Raw genomic sequence first — 17,032 nt, 5'->3', positions numbered from 1 at the left:
AATTTTTCCTTCTTCCTTCTGATGTGGATTCTATATGAAGATAATCTTAGGTTTATAGACTGTAGAGCATAAATCACTGTCTGATATAAATTTATAGGATGATTGATCAATCCAGTTTAATGGGAATGATTTGACCTTGTTGTTGTGTAGTTGTAATTAACATTTTTATGAGGATAATATAATTTATTATAAAGAGACTCATTCATGTTTAATATTGATTCCAATATAATCCTTTGATTTTTTAAAACTTAAAATCACTTTCTAAAACTTAGGATTTTTGTATTTATAAAATAACAGTAGATGAGATGAGATGAAGGTGACATGTCCATGATGAGTGAGGTCTTCCCAAGTTTATTATGGCAAAGTGTGATTACACCAACACAACACTGCTTGTGTCATGCCATGGAATATACCTCCTTCCTTCCTTCCTTCCTGCATATTAAGCAGACATAAATTGAATAGACCACAATAAAAGAGGGGATTCTTCTAATTATTAACAAATTCACCAATGAATTATTAACACTTGTTCACAAATATATTTACAAACATTTAATCTCTATTTTAATAAAAACAGAGATTCCTTGAAAAGAAACAAGCCAAGGCAGACTCTAAACAAAAACAACAACTGTACAGACTAAGAGCAGAGCAGGTCCTATAGTATTATACATAAATAAAATGGAAGAATGATAAGTTAATCAAACAAACCTGAGATTATGTCGCAAATGCAAGCTCATCATGAGAAAATGACATGGTGTATGTGACTAATGTTGTTCCAGTACTCCTCATTCCCACTCTCCTTTGGGTCGTACTTTTTCTTCACCAGAGGACAACGCCGTATGCTCAAAGAGGTGAGGGAGGTTGGAAACCCTTCTTCTGACAATGTCTCCAACTCAGGGCAAAACAAGACTCCAAGTGTTTGCAAGGAGGTGAGTTGTGTAAGCCCATTTTTGTCCAGCCCTCTAAGTTTTGAAAAAAAAGAGATACTAAGAGAGGTAATAGTGGTAGGCAGTAGCCCTTCCTCCGGAAATGACTCCATATCTTCTTCATTACCAGAAATAGAAAGATAGGTAAGATGGGGTAATGTTTGCCAATTCCATTTCATCCTTAAAAGTTCATCATACGATATAACAAGACTAGACAAAGTAACAGGCAGACTACGTTCACGTGCATCTTCAGGAAAAGGTTCTAGCAACGGACAATCTATGATTTCCAATTCATTCAAAGCTGAGAGGATAGCCATCTTCTCTGGCAACCATTTCAATTTACGGCAATTAGCAATCCGCAATGAACTCAGCTTGGGAGCAATAAGTCCATCATTTGGGAAAGATACAAAACTACCACAATTACGAATAGATAAAGATGTTAGTTCCTCAAGAGATTTCCCATCTGACACTGAGATAGCTTCAAAGTAGTCGCTGGATTCAATGTGAAGAGTTTTGAGATTGGGAAATAAATCCAAATGGAGGGATCTAAATGATGATCCACAATATGTTAACCTAAGAGACTGAAGAGGAGGGTAATGGTAGAGTGGAGTGAGAGTGGAACAAGAATTCCTTGGCTTTATTGCCTCATACAATGACTTCCAATTCTCCAACTTTTCAATGCTCATATTTGTGACACATGGTAATATTGGGAGACTTAATAATGGATACTGCTTGCCACCCATAATTTTAATACTTATCAATGAAGGAAGCAAGCCAGGCAAATCTTCGACAAGCTTTGGACAACGAGCAATCTCAAGTGTTTTGAGCTTCTCATATGTTGTTGCCTCTTTGGTTTGCATTGGATGCCATTTCTCCCATGATGACATGTACTTGAACCTTAATGTTTCCAATGATGAAAATGGCTTTCTCCCAGAACAATTCCCGTAAAACTCAGCACCCACCGTCACTACCGAATTGCATCTTGAGATGGAAAGATCTTTTAGCAAAGGAAGTTGCCCAAAGGGTGGCAAATAGGAGCAATGCTCACAACCATCAAGAGTTACTTCAGCAATGTTGCTAAATGAATCATTCCCAACCCAATTTGGAAATATTTTACCTGGATAGTACATAATCTCGAGCTCCTTCAACATTGTGTTAGGTGAAAGCATTTCCAGCACAGCCTCTCCTTGTTTTGGATCAACATTAGAATAAATAACACTCCATTGCAACTGCAATTTCTCAAGTTGCTTCTTCTCCAGTACAATTTGATCCGGTGCTTTTGTAATATTGGTCACATTTTCTAACTTCTTAATGGAAAGCTCTCCATGTAGACTATGAAGTTCTGCCAATTCTTCTATTTTAGCACCACTATCCATCCCCACCACAAAAGTTGTCAAAATTTGGAGATTTTTCAATTTACTTATTTGACTTGGCATCTCGACTAGACTATCTCCACTGATAATAAGATGTCTCAAATTAATAAGATGATGCATATCTTTGGGTAGAATTTGAAGATGATCACAATCCTCTAACTTCAATGTCTGCAAATTGTACAATTTAGTTACGAATTCGGGCAGCATCACAATTTGAGTCTTGGAAAGATCTAAATAGCGAAGATGTTTAAGTTCACCAATTGAGTCAGAGAACTCAGCCATACGAAGACCACGAAAAGATAGAACTCTCAAACGTTTCAACATTGATAACAAATTCTGCACTACTTCCTTAGAAGAACTGATTTCAGAATATCTTGAACTTAATGTTAAAAAGGTTCGCAAATGTGTACCTTCAAAATCATAGCTAGATACCTTGTTATTAGTAGAATGTTCCATTAAACATCCGAGGTGACGTGTCTTCTTCTCGAACTTAACAGTGTCTTCATTGTGCTCTAATAAAGAACTATACTTTCCAGAAACAATTTTAGCCAAATCCACAAGTAGATCATGCATCAGAAAAATAGATCTACCGCTCCTGTCCTTGGATTTTACAAAAAATGACGTAGATACTAAATCATCAAAGTACTCACCGGCAACTTCTTCCATTTTTCTATTCCCCTTGGAGCGCATGACAAGATTTTCCGCCATCCATAATAAGACCAACTCTTGTCTTTGAAATTGATAGCCTTTTGGGAATATTGAACAAAAAGCAAAACAACCTTTCAAGTGTAGAGGAAGATAGTAGTAGCTCACTTCTAAGGCAGCAGGAAGGCCTTGACTCCTTTCATGTGTCAACTCCCAAATATTATTCCTTGCTATTTGTTCCCATCTCCATACATCCAACGTTGATCTCAAGATGCCTCCCATAACTTTAGCAGCTAAAGGTAAACCATTACATTTCTTGGAAATTTCTCTACCGATCCTTTCTAAATTTGGGATCTCAGTTAATTTCTAGAGTTTTCACTAGAAGCGTGTTTCACAAATAGTGCCCAACACTCGTCTTCTGATAATTCTCTAAGTTGGTGTGTATCAACAGTTCGAATGATATCTGCAACTTTTCCATTTCTTGTTGTTACTATTATTTTGCTGCCTTTTGCTCCACCGTTAAAAGGCTTCATCACTTCTGTCCACTGCGCATAATCATCTTCCCAAACATCGTCTAAGACAATCAAAAACTTCTTTCCCATTAACTTATTTGACAAATTAACTTGAAGTAAATTCAAAGTCATGTCATTACCAGCATCACTCGGTGCTAATTCTTGAAGGAGATTTTTTGTCACAGCTGTGGAATCAAATTTATCTGAAACATACACCCAGGCTCTAGATTCAAACTTCTTCTTCACTCGTTCATCATTGAAAAGAGTTTGAGCGAGGGTAGTTTTCCCTATCCCACCCATCCCCACTATGGGAATGACACATATCTTCTCATCACTACTATCTTCATCCGACATCAACAACTTCTTTAAAGCATCTTCATCAGTCTTTCTACCATAAAGTTCAGGTTCATCTGGCAGAGAAGTCTTCACACGTGAACTTCCTGATGGTTGCACCTCGACAACATTCTTTTCAAGATTCAAGTTTCCAATCTGATTGGCTAAGTACTCCAACCTCTTGAGAATCTCCTCCATATTTGCATTCCTTACACGGTCAGTTGAAGTAGAAGGTTTAGAGAAACAAGAGAGTAACTTACTTATTGCCTTTCGTTTTTCTTTCTTTGACTCATCAGCTTTGTTGGGTTTCATAGCATCGTATTCAATACCACTAAAGAAGTCCTCAGCATCATCAACAGCATCCAGAAGATCGTCCAGCCACTTCTCCACAGCAGGGTTTTTGATTCTCTTGTTCTCCACCTCAAAGCGAACTGCAGCAAGAGAATTGAACGTTGACTTCAACTTGAAAAGCCTCTCTTTAACAGAACTTTCATTTTCTCCCTTGAAAAAGTCTTTAACATAAGGAGAAGCAATCTTTTGCAGCAAGAGATCGAAGGAAGCAGAGAGAAAAGCACCAATCACAAGCTCAGCCATGTTTCACTTCACTTCAGTAGCTAATTTGTTTTCAGAAAAAAGGTTAGAGAGAAAATGGGAATGGAATGATAGGAGATAAGCAAATATCAGAAAATGTTATCACATATGCTCTGTGGGGTACAACAATTAACGACCAAGACCCTACATATTATTATCACACTTTTACAAAAAAGAAATATAAATAAAAATTATATCATTCTTATTATAATTGGTTTGGTAGGCCATTGTGTATTTTTATTCACATATCACATATCACATTCAACTTAATATTTTGGTTACTTCTGATCTGAATGTGATCATACTTTTCAAAGGGAGACTTTTCTTATTAATCTATTCCTTTCTTTCTTTTTGAATGATTTTTATTTTAATTATTAATATGATTCTTTTCTTTATTTTTACTTTTATTTTCTTCAATTTCCAACCCATTTTGTCCCTTCAATATTTAAAACAACCAAAAACAACTCTAAAAAGAGACCCGAAACTTAGGCTAAAACACTAATCACACCAAATAAAATAACCAAAATCACTTTCTAACTCCAACTTTTTAATGAGCTGATGAATTAGCATTTTCCTATTTATAAAATACATATGGAGTTATAAAAACATAAAAAAACTATCTCTAGGTTTCTTCTAGGTGTTGATCTAAGAGGCTCTAGGTTTCTTCTAGGTGTTGATCAGTTTGAATAAGAGCAGGGCTGACTTGTATATTGGCTTCCAAAGTCATCTGCCCGCGCGAGTAGGAGGAAGCCATAACCAACTTAACTACTTTCCTTGCCAAGTAGGATTAGTAGTGATGACTTGGACAAAATGAGTAAGTGGACTTAATCTCCAACAATGTTATACCCATAATGATTGTGTAATAGCTCAAGGAAATGTTATAATTTATAGTTTGTGTATTTGGGATACATAAATGTTATAACTTGAACACATGAAGAAATCAAACAATGCAGATGAAAAATTAAACAATTCAACACATGAAAATACGAGGTTCGAACAGAGTAATTGTTGTATCACCTGCCTATTCCTCGGCCAGAACAGCCCCAGTGGCTTTTGATCTTTATTTAGCTAGGATGAATCGATTACAAGTTGTTGTACACAATGTGTTCTCGGACACAATCTCTCAATGAAGCCTTGCTGCAATTACACAAAATTCTCACTTATGCAATTACAACACTCTTTCTCTCTTCTTTTCTCTCTGAACTAGCTCACATAAACAGACAGTTAGTTACAACCGTTAGAAGAAAAGCCTCACTTGATGACCAATCACAACATATGTATGTATATATATATATATTTATAGTCATTCAGATTCTGTTAGACACAGACTAGCTTGAGTTGAAAAAAAGAGCTATAATATCTTTCTGTGTAGTTAATTTGTACATGTAAATTGGCAAATCTTGTGAAACTAGAAAGTAGCTAACACCCCACCAGTTCAAACTTCCTCTCTCTACAATACAACTCTAACAAACACAACATTGCAATATTCAAACTTACTTTTTTGCTATTCAACAGATAATATGTGTTCATGATTGGATGGTTAAGGCTCTCGATATATTCCATAATATGTAGTTTGAGTTCATAACTAAGAAATGGATTTAGTATTAGTTAGTTGTAAGGGCATTTCTGATAGTTGGTTTAATAGCAATGAATAGGCATTACTTAAGTGGTGAAAGTGTGAAGAGGCTTTAATGAACATTCAAATGAAGGGGCATTAGCTTGCTGTAACGTGCTTTACAAAATTGTGGCTAAGCTTATTTTCTCAAGACTAAGATGTGTGTTAAAAGAGATAGTTGCTGAAAATCAAGGGGGTTTCATTCAAGGCGAATTCATAGCTCACAACATAATGAGCGAGCGAATGCCAAGCCTAACTCTCTAATTAAGATGGGGTGTTCTCTTTGTCTATAAATCTTGATTGATAAGTATTTCAAGAAAATGTTACAAAACATCAAAATAATTAACACACACATGTAACATCCATTTTGATCACTAATTTGGACACCGTAAATTTTCTTAATTTCTTAAAAAAATTGTAAGATAACATTCTACAACTACAATAAATACTGTCATAACAAAAATATTGAAATTATAATTGATTTATGTATTATAGAAATGCATTAAAAAAAAAAGTGGAAGTTGGGTTGAGTTGTGTTCTGATTGATTAGGACTAGAGTTGGTTCTTGTCCAATATGGGATGAACTATTTTATTTGGTTTGTGATATTCCTTAATGTATAGTTCGAGTTCAAAAGTAAGAAATGGATTTTAGCTGTTGCATTGCAGGCTTAATGGTATAATATAAACAACTCTTATCGATCGATGGCAAGCTAAGCCTGGCTTTAATGAACATTCAAACACATTTGAAGAGTGAAAGTGGTGAAAGTGTGAGTGAGGAGGCTTTAGTGACATGTCCATGGGTGACCTCCTCCCAATCCCAAGTTTATAGATAGCCCTCATTTATGGCCGAGGAAAACCGTGGTTACAAGCTGAACATTAGCAAATTACACAACAATAATAAAAAAAGAAAAACCACCTCAAACATCAAAATATTACTGAAGACATAAATAGGATTATTCTCGGTATTTAGAGCCTGTCTAAACAAAGTCAGCAATGAATAACCATATTATGTGTAGATAAAGAGAAATTGTATTTGTATATTGTATGCATTTTTCTTTATCTGCAATATGTTTAGCCATAGCAGCTACAAAGCATAAGACTAGATTTGTTACCATATTTTGGATTATGTAGATAATTTCTGTGTAATAGCTCAGATAAAATGTTATAATAAATAAAATATATTTATTTATAACACAACATGGATCATATACAATCATAAAGATTTCAAGTGTTTGTAAGGAGGCAAGTTGTCTAAGCCCAAAACGGGTTCAGCATGTCAAAACAATGTCAGCAACGGGTACAAATTGGACCTTGGGAGACTTAATATTGGACACATGTTATATCTTATATCAATACTTATCAATGAAGGAAGCAAGCGAGGCAAATCTCCGACTAGCTCATCACAATCTTTGATAATAAGTGTTTTGAGCTTCCCGTATGTTGTTGCCTCCTCATTTTGCATTGAATGCCATTGCTTCCATGATGACATTTTCCCGAAGCTTAATGTTTCCAATGATGAAAATGGCTTTCTCGCAGAACAATTCCCGTAAAACTCAGCACCCACCATCACTACCGAACGACATCTTGAGTTACTTCAACAATGTGGCTAAATGAATCTTTCCCAACCCAATTTTGAAATATTTTGCCTGGATAGTACTTAATCTCAAGCTCCTTCAACGTTGTGTTAGGTGAAAGCGTTTCAAGCACACCCTCTCCATGCTTTGGACCAACAACAACATCATTAACGCTCCATTCCAACCTCAATTTCTCAAGTTGCTTCTTCTCCAGTACAATAACTTGATCCGGTGCATTTGTAATATTGACCACATTTTCTAACTTCTTAATGGAAAGCTCTCAGTGTAGACTTTGAAGTTCTGCCAATTCTTCTAGTTTAGCGCCACCATCCTTCCCCACAACAAAAGTTGTCAAAATTTGGAGATTTGTCAATTTATGTATTTGACTTGGCATCTCAACTAGCATTTTTCCACTGATAATAAGATGTCTCAAATTAATGAGATGATGCATATCTTTGGGCAAAGTTTGAAGATGATCACAATCTTCTAATTTCAATGTCTACAAATTGTACAATTTAGTTACAAATTCGGGCAAAATCACAATTTTAGTCTTGGAAAGATCTAAATAGCGAAGATGTTTCAGTTCACCAATTGAATCATGGAACTCAGTCATATGAAGACCACGAAAAGATAACACTTTCAAACATTTCAACGTTGACACCAAATCCTGCACTACTTCTGTAGAAAAACTTATTTTAGATGACCTTGAACCTAATAATGTCAAAAAGGTTCGCAAACGTGTATCTCCAAAACCATAGCTAGCTATCTTATTATCAGTATTATGTTCTGTGGCACATCTGAGGTGACGTGTCATTTTCTCAAGCCTATCAGTGTTGCCATTTTGATCCAACAAACAACTGTATTTTCCTGAAATAGTTCTAGCCAAATCAACTAAAAGATCATGCATGACAAAACAAGACACCCTCCTCTTACTCGGTTGGAAAAATGAAAAAGATACTAAATCATCAAAATACTCACGACCAACTTCTTCGATTCTCCTGTTCCTCTTGGAACACTGCACAAGATTTTCGGCCATCCATATGAACACCAACTCCTCTCTTTGAAAGACATAGCCTTTTGGGAATATTGAACAATAAGCAAAACATCCTTTCAAGTGTCGAGGAAGATAAAAATAGCTTACTTCTAATGCAGCTGGAAGACTCTCGCTCCTTTTATCTTGGAGCTCCCAAAGATTACTATTGGCTATTTGTATCTATTTCTCAGCATCATCTGTTAATCTCAAGAGACCTCCTAGAACTTTTAACAAACATATAAATGATTTATTTTGACATGATAAATTATCTGAAACTTTTGAAAGTCTACAAAAAATTCTGCTATGGTGTTCATTGTAGTCATAACGGGTACACATGTAACATACATTTTAATCACTAATTTTGATACCGTCAATTTTCTTAATTTTTTTTTAAAAATAAATCGTAAGATAGCATTTTATAACTACAATAAACACTGTCATAACAAAAATATTGAAATTACAATCGATTTACGTACTTATAACAATATGCTGATTGTAGTGAAATTACTTCATCCTAATTCAGTTGTTATGTCACCAACAACAATCAGGAATACACTAACTAAATGATGAGTTGTTACATGTTTATTGATTTGAGTCAGCATAAAGTCAGCACGCACTCTACAGTTTGAGATTTAAGTCTCAATTATGCAACAATGGTGATCAACACTAAAATTACATTAATCCTCCTCACTCTGTTATTTACAGTTCTTGGACAAAATTAGAGAGTAGACTTGAATAAAAGTTGAATGAGATTAACCCGAGTTGGTTCTAAGCTAACTGCCTTGACCTTCCAGGAATATAATCTCCAACAATTATTAATTCAATATGTGAATTAGTTTCAATTCAAATTCACTTTTGAAAGCAGTTATAATCAATGGCTTAATCAATCCACTACTAATCAGACCAAAGAAAAAGATAAAAAGTTTAAAAATTCCTCTACACAACAATCTATTGAGTTTTACATCACTTATTATAGTTTGTTTAAAAATTCCATATCTTGAAGCCCACTATCAATCAAGGATTATTGAAAACCTTGGATCAAAAAATCAGGATACCTATTACCGCCTCTTTTATCATCATGAGATAAAACATTGTTAAGATCACCCATCACACACCATGGTAAAGTAGAGTTATTAGCAAGAGTACGTAACAAATTCCAAGTAGAAGCACGCCTACTCCTATTTGGTTCCCCATACACACCAGTAAAATGCCATTCCTGCACACCTTTAGAAGCAACTCTCACATCTATATATGCATCAGAGAACCCAAGTAAAGGCACTTCATCCCCAACTTTCCATAACAAAGCAATACCGCCACTCCTACCATTAACATCAACAGCTATCATGCCATCGAATTCCAACGTCACACGCACTATCTCCATCTGAGAATGACGGGAATTAGTCTCACAGAAAAACACAATACTGGGCTTCTTTTGGATCACTAGATCCTTAAGGAATTGTAAAGTCCACGTGTTCCCAAGCTCATGGCAATTCCAAGATAAAATATTCATGATGATTGGTGGGCCTGGATACCAGTACCCACCAAGCTCAAATTTTTTGACCCATGAACCTCCTGACCCGCTACCACTTCACCTCTCAAGTGGACCCCATCAAGTCCCTCTAAATTTTGTTCGTCTCCTTTTTGAATCAAGGACTAGCAGACAAGTGTCCTCATTAAGTGTTTCCTCATTAGATGGGAATTACGCAACAATGGTGATCAACAGATGGGAATTGCATGATCAAACACATGCATTCCCTTTACACCCCTCCTCACTTTGTTCCCATGTTCTGATATATGCCTATTTCTTTATGAAATCAATCGAAATAATGAAGAAAACCATGTCCCCTGTTAAGAAATGCAGTGATTATTTGTTAAAATGAGGAAAATGCCACTGAAATCACCTGAAGGCAGTCCAATGACCCAAGAATTTTATGATACGTCGAACAAACTTCCATTGTGATATTTGCAACCAGAAATTGAATTAATCATCTCTGATTCACATGTTCACGAGTGACCTCTTCCCAAGTTTATTAAAAGCTCTCAAACCGTGGTTACAAGGATCATAAATAATAAGAGAAGAATTAGACGAATACTAAACACTCAAACCAAACCAAACCAAACAAAACAAGCGTAAAGCCGTAAACCCCCGAAAACCGAGACAGCCAAATTACAATCTAACACGAACACTGCTTGTTTCAGGTTGCGGAAGCTACCACTTTCCTGCCTGCATTAGAAAAGCATGATTTGGGTGAAGTTGTCAACCATACGATAAGTAATTAATTAGAACAGCAAATATATAAATAAAGCTTTAATTTTTATTTTACTTTTTCAAAAAATAAAATCAAACATTCATTCAAAGAAATAAAGAAAGAAAAACAACAGAAACATCTCAGCAGATTACAAGCAGCTTTCCTATTATAAATAAATTAAAAATTAAAATGGAAGAAGAATAAGTTAATGAAACAAATCCAAGTCAATTACCAAATACAACATTGGGTATGTGACTAAGTTTTGAAAATACACAGATACTAAGGATTTCTTGGCTTTATTGTATCATACAACAATGACTCTGAATTCTCCAAATTCGTAATTATCATTTTTGTGACACATGGTAATCTTGGGAGACATAATAATGGACGCTGCCTCTGAATATAAATAAAGATTTAATTTTTTATTTCATTAAAATCAGACATTCATTTAAAAGAAAGAAGGCTCAGTCTGAAGAAAAACAACAAAAACAACTACTCTACAGGTTAGGAGCAGATTAGAGCAGAATAAAAAATAAAATGGAAGAACTATAAGTTAATCAAACAAAACTACCACAATCAACGATTCTTAAAGATGTTAGTTCCTCAAGAGATTTCCCATCTGACACTGAGATAGCTTCAAAGTAGTCGTTGCATTCAATCTCAAGAGTTTTGAGATTAGGAAATAAATCCATATTGAGGGATTTGAAGGATGATCCACAACAGTACAACTCAAGGTGATGAAGAGGAGGGTAATGGTAAAGTGGAATAAGAGTGGTATGCAAACATCCACTGGTAGTAGAAGTCGAACAAGGATTCCTTGGCTTTATTGCCTCATACAATGACTCCGAATTCTCCAAGTGAATAATTCTCATTTTTGTGACACATGGTAATCTTGGGAGACATAATAATGCACTCTCCTTACGTCCTTCAATGTTAATGCTTATTAATGAAGGAAGGAAGCGAGGAAAATCTCCGACGAGCTTAGGACAATCATTAATCTCAAGTGTTTTGAGCTTCCCATATGTTGTTGCCTCTTCAGTTTGCATTGAATGTCATTGCTCCCATGATGACATGTTGCTGAACCTTAATGTTTCCAATGATGAAAATGGCTTTTTTGTAGAACAATTCCCATAAAACTCAGCACGCACCGTCACTATCGAATTACATCTTGAGATGGATAGATCCTTTAGCAAAGGAAGTTGCCCAAAGGGTGGTAAATTGGAGCAATGTTCACAACCATCAAGACTTACTTTAGAAATGTTGCTAAATGAATCATTCCCAACCCAATTTGGAAATATTTTGCCTGGATAGTAAATGATCTCAAGCTCCTTCAACATTGTGTTAGGTTAAAGCATTTCAAGCACACCCTCTCCATGTTTTGGATCAACATCAGAATCAGTATAAGTCCATTCCAACCTCAATTTCTCAAGTTGGTTCTTCTCCAGTACCTTCACTTGATGTGATGCCTTTGTAACCACATTTTCTAACTTCTTAATGCAAAGCTCTCCATGTAGACTTTGAATTTTTGCCAACTCTTCTATTTTAGGGCCACTATCCCTCCCCACAACAAAGTTGTCAACATTTGGAGATTCCTCAATTTACTTATTTGGCTTGGCATCTCAACTAGTCTACTAACTCTACTAACAATAAGATGTCTCAAATTAATGAGATGATGCATATCCTTATCATCAGCAAATTGGAGACAACTACCTATTATCTTTTCTTTTCCCACCACAAACCCAAAAAAATTTCCCGATTCTACTGCTTTTTCCAACATTCTCCCAAGCACATCTACTACCAACGTGAACATAACTGCATTTCGATAAATTTCCCCCTTGGTCGTCCATTAATAAATATAGAGAAGGAATAAGTATCATTTAATACACTTTCTCCAAGTGAATCCAAATCTCTTGTTACACAGGACAGAATCCAAAAAGTCCCACTCAACTCGGTCATAGGCTTCCTCAAAATCAATTTTAAATGCCATTCCACTTTTGCCTTTGCATCTGGAGTCTTCTACTATCTCGTTTGCTATGAGAACAGATTTTAGTATCTGCCTTCCTTCGACAAAAGTCGATTGTATTTCCATGATAGTCTCCTCCAATACACCACCTTAGCAATGATCTTGTAAACACTTGTTATGAGGTTGATCGGTCTGTAATCTCTAACTTTGTAGCTATTCAGCTTTTGTGGGATCAGGCAAATGAATGCCTTGTTTATGCTTCCTTGAATATTTACCTCTCTCAAAAGCTTTGAATACTTCCATCAAATCTTCCTTAATGATGTCCCATTGGGACTGGAACACGGCCATGCTGAATCCATCCAGACCCGGCGCCTTGCTGCCTTCACAACTGAATACAACAGCCTTTACGTCATCCTCTTCAAAAGGTTTTTCTAACTGCCTTGCTGAATTTTCAGAGATTTCCTTCCAATTAATGCCATCTATACCCGAACTCCTTCTACTCTCAGAAGTGTATAAGTTAGAGAAAAAGATGATGATCTCTTTGACAATGTCTTCCTGCATTAAGCAACTTATGGAACAATCATGAATTTGCATCCCCCTCCTAGGCCCATTTACACTTAGATTTCAGCCACAACCCCCTTTCCTCTTCAATAGTGAGTTTTTGCCATTCACTCTTAAACTTCTTCCTTTCCTCCGCTTTTTGAAAAAAGAGAAAAGATCATTTGGTCTTAGACAGGACCCTCCTCGTTATACACTAAAAAGCCTCACTTGTGGCAGAGGAAAACCATGGTTACAATTCAAAGCAAAGCAAAAAGTCCTAAGATAAATATCACTCTCCAAAACGGCCCCAGAAGAGGACTAAAAAAACTATCAAAGCCACCTACTGCCTTTATAGAATTGTTTTCCGTTCTCTGCATAAATCTAGAAAAGGCAGGTCCTCAAAATGTTTGGTTCTAAACACCCAAGTGGTTGACCAAATCTTAACTTTCTCCCACACATCCGCTTCTGATTTAGCAGCCCCTTCAAAAATTCTAGCATTTCTTTCCAGCCACAGCCCCAATTGTTGCTAAGATCACTATTTGCCACAGCTTTGTTCTGCATTAAGCTATCATTTGTGATACAGACCTTGGCATAACCCAAGACAGTTCAAACTCCACTAGCACATTTATCCATAAACGTTGAATAAATTTGCATTCCAAAAACAGATGTCCAACATCTTCTCCACTGCCTTTGCAGCAAACACACCAACCAGGGGAAATGTATTGGAAAGGCTTCCTTTTTTGCATCTTATCATGGACATTCACTTTGTCTAAAGACACGAGCCAACCAAACACTTTAACTTTTGATGGAACACAACTTTTCCATAGTCTTCGTCCAAAACAAGCCCCTAGCCATTGGGTTTGATGTCAACCAACAAAAGGCTGATTTACAAGAAAAAGCACCAGACAGATCCGATTTCCAAATTCGACTATCATCTGAAATACTCAACACTTTTACACGTTCCACCTTTTGCATTAATGAAATAAGACTTGGCATCTCTCTATCCATTAAGTTCCTTCTAAACATGAAATTCCAACTCTCCACCCATCCGCTTGGCAACCCCTCATCAACAATCAGTTCCTTTATAGAAGCATTCCTTGTCTTAGAAATCACTGCTAAATCAGGGAATGCACTAATCAAAGGAGAATTGTTAAGCTAAACATCTTCCAAAAATCGAATCCTATCCCCTCTTCCAATTTTGAAGTGTACCAATCCCAAATACTCATCATGAAGATATGAAATATCCCCCTCCATGGACCTTTAGGAGACAGACGACTTTCTTTCTTAGAGTCCCAGAAATTGTCAGTCCTACCAATTCTGCTTACCACCACCCTATGCCACAACGAATTTCGCTCTAAAGAAAACCTCCACAGCCACTTCATAGGCAAACCTCCCTCATCTCGAGGCCTACAAGCCTCATCCCAAGCCACTAAATGATCCCCACATGTAGACTCGTTGCCTTCCCAGAAGAAGTCTCTCATCATCTTCTCCAACGCTTTAGTTACTGACTTAGGGACTTTAAAAAATGATAGGAAATATAAAGGGAGAGAGGATAGAACTGACTGAATGAGAGTCAACCTACCCCCATTACATAAAATCCGCATTTCCATCCATCGAGTCTTTTAGCACACTTGTCCAATACTAGTTCTTAAAAACTCCATTTTCTAGGCGAGCCCCCCAAGTGCATCCCTAGATATTGCTATGGCTAGCTTTCTACTTCACACCCAATCCTAAATGCAAGCCTTGAAACAATATTCTCATCTATGCAGATTCCCAACAACTGACTTTAACTCATATGGCACCAAATGCTTCTACTAATCTCAACAGCTTGTGCAGCGATTTCCCATCATCGACAAAGAATAACGTATCATCTGCGAATTGAAGGTGGCTAACTTGGACTATCTCCTTTCCTACCATAAATCCCAAAAAATTGCCTGAACTGACTGCCTTATTCATCATTCTCCCTAACACATCCGCAACCAGAGTAAATATAAAATGAGAGAGTGGATCACCTTGTCTGAGTCCTCGTGACCCATTAAATTTTCCCTTGGTCTACCATTGATGAAGACCGAGTACGAAATAGAAGAGATACATCCTTTAATCCATTTCCTCCGAATTTCTCCAAATCCCTTCTTGCACAAAACCAAGTCCATGAAGTCCCATTCGACTTGGTCATAAGCTTTTTCAAAGTCAATTTTGAGAACCAAGCCGCTCTTGCCTCTACTTCTATAGTCTTCTACTGTCTCATTAGCAATGAGAATTGAGACCAGTATTTGTCGACCTTCAACAAAGACCGATTGAGTTTTAAGAATAGTATCTCCCAGTACACCCTTGAGTTTGATTAAAAGCATCTTCATTTCCTCCGCTAAAGAAGAATTCCACTCTTTTGACGCTTCCAACTTGTCCAAGACCAGCAATCTTCTCTTCAAAACATTCTTGGCCAATAGGTTGTTGTCGTAAGTTATCTTGCTCCAATCTTTGATGTTATCTTTTACTTTCTTTAATTTACTCATGAACTTGGTTCTTGCCCACCCTAAACCTTCTGCTTTTTTCCACCAAGCCCCAAAATTCTTGGAAAACAACTTATGCTCCAGCCATATGTTATCAAACCGAAATGGACCGGGTCCCCATCTTGGTGGATTTGAATCTAGAATCACAGGGTTGTGATCCGAAACAATTCTTACCAGCATTTCTAGACACAAAAACATGAATACCTCACACCAACTATTGGTGAAAAGGAATTTGTCCAGCCTATAACAAATAGGCTTTTCTCTAAAATTAGACCATGTGAAACTACCATTATTCAGTTTTGGGTCTATTAATTTCAATTCTCGAACCAACTGATCGAACATCTTCATGCTCTTAGTCCAAGAATTACTCTTTAACTTCTCTTGTACCCTTCTAACCACATTAAAATCCCCTCCTATGAACCAAGAGACTGATTCTTTGGTTTGAAGCTAGTATTGATTGTTGGGTATAATTCCTTCCATTCGATATCACTTTTACTCCTACCACCAACTTTGCTCCTAATCGCAGCCACGGTGGAAATCATCTCCTGCTCGTGAACATGGTTAGGTGCTTGTTTTTTCGAAGCTTCTCTACCTTTCATAGGACCACTAACTTTGGCGGTTGGGCATTTTACCACATCAGCCCATGAAGCTTTGGTATTCCTTGCTTTTGCATCTCCCTTTACAGTGGAGAAATCTTCAAACTTCGTCTCAGGTTTCCTCTTCAGTAACTTGCCAAGGCTCTCTCCGAACTCCTTCCACCCCCAAGTCTCCTTTTCTTCTGGTATGATCACCATATTCACCTTGTTATTCCTCAAGATTGAGATTTTACAGAAAAGACCCTTTGCATTCCAAAATGCTTCCATGAGGCAGCTGTCAGTGTAATTCCTGAACATCCTCTTAAAAGTAATTCGCGATTGTCCAGCTTTCTTCTAAATCTCATCCATAATATCCATAATCCAATCCGCGGTACCAATGGCGACTGCAATCTCAAAACTTGCACTTCTAGTTCTCTCGCAAATTCTCACCGATCCACCATCCTTAGACAATGTTAACATGAAGACTTTGTGTTTCATTCTAAAACTCCAATATCAGTGAAGGCCTAGAGTTGATAAGCACAGAAAATTCTTCACCTCCAAAACCAGTGGGGTAATGGATATTTTTCTTCCCAAGA

At 36.7% G+C, this 17,032-nt stretch overlaps 3 protein-coding genes across 3 annotated transcripts; all 3 read right to left on the bottom strand.

Moving 5' to 3' along the window:
* Positions 1-201: 201 nt before the first annotated feature.
* Positions 202-3,223, bottom strand: LOC133031087 (putative disease resistance protein At3g14460). The gene is made up of 2 exons (XM_061104377.1): positions 706-3,223; positions 202-432 (listed from the first exon to the last, which is right to left on the bottom strand). Exon 1 carries the CDS (start codon positions 3,221-3,223, stop codon positions 734-736), a length of 2,490 nt encoding a protein of 829 aa, XP_060960360.1. The 3' UTR covers positions 202-432; positions 706-733.
* Positions 2,677-4,380, bottom strand: LOC133031088 (putative disease resistance RPP13-like protein 1). Its single transcript, XM_061104378.1, has one exon. The coding sequence runs from the start codon at positions 4,378-4,380 to the stop codon at positions 3,301-3,303; it is 1,080 nt and encodes a 359-aa protein (XP_060960361.1). The 3' UTR covers positions 2,677-3,300.
* Positions 4,381-13,024: 8,644 nt separating this feature from the next.
* On the bottom strand, positions 13,025-14,955 carry LOC115724026 (uncharacterized). The gene is made up of 4 exons (XM_030653482.2): positions 14,561-14,955; positions 14,242-14,483; positions 13,948-14,120; positions 13,025-13,366 (listed from the first exon to the last, which is right to left on the bottom strand). Exons 1-4 carry the CDS (start codon positions 14,953-14,955, stop codon positions 13,025-13,027), a joined length of 1,152 nt encoding a protein of 383 aa, XP_030509342.2.
* Positions 14,956-17,032: the final 2,077 nt, after the last annotated feature.

Source organism: Cannabis sativa, chromosome 9 (assembly GCF_029168945.1).
Source record: "Cannabis sativa cultivar Pink pepper isolate KNU-18-1 chromosome 9, ASM2916894v1, whole genome shotgun sequence".
In the NCBI taxonomy this organism is placed as follows: domain Eukaryota; kingdom Viridiplantae; phylum Streptophyta; class Magnoliopsida; order Rosales; family Cannabaceae; genus Cannabis; species Cannabis sativa.
Note: the sequence above shows the minus strand (reverse complement) of the source record. Positions and strands in the feature narration are given on the sequence as shown.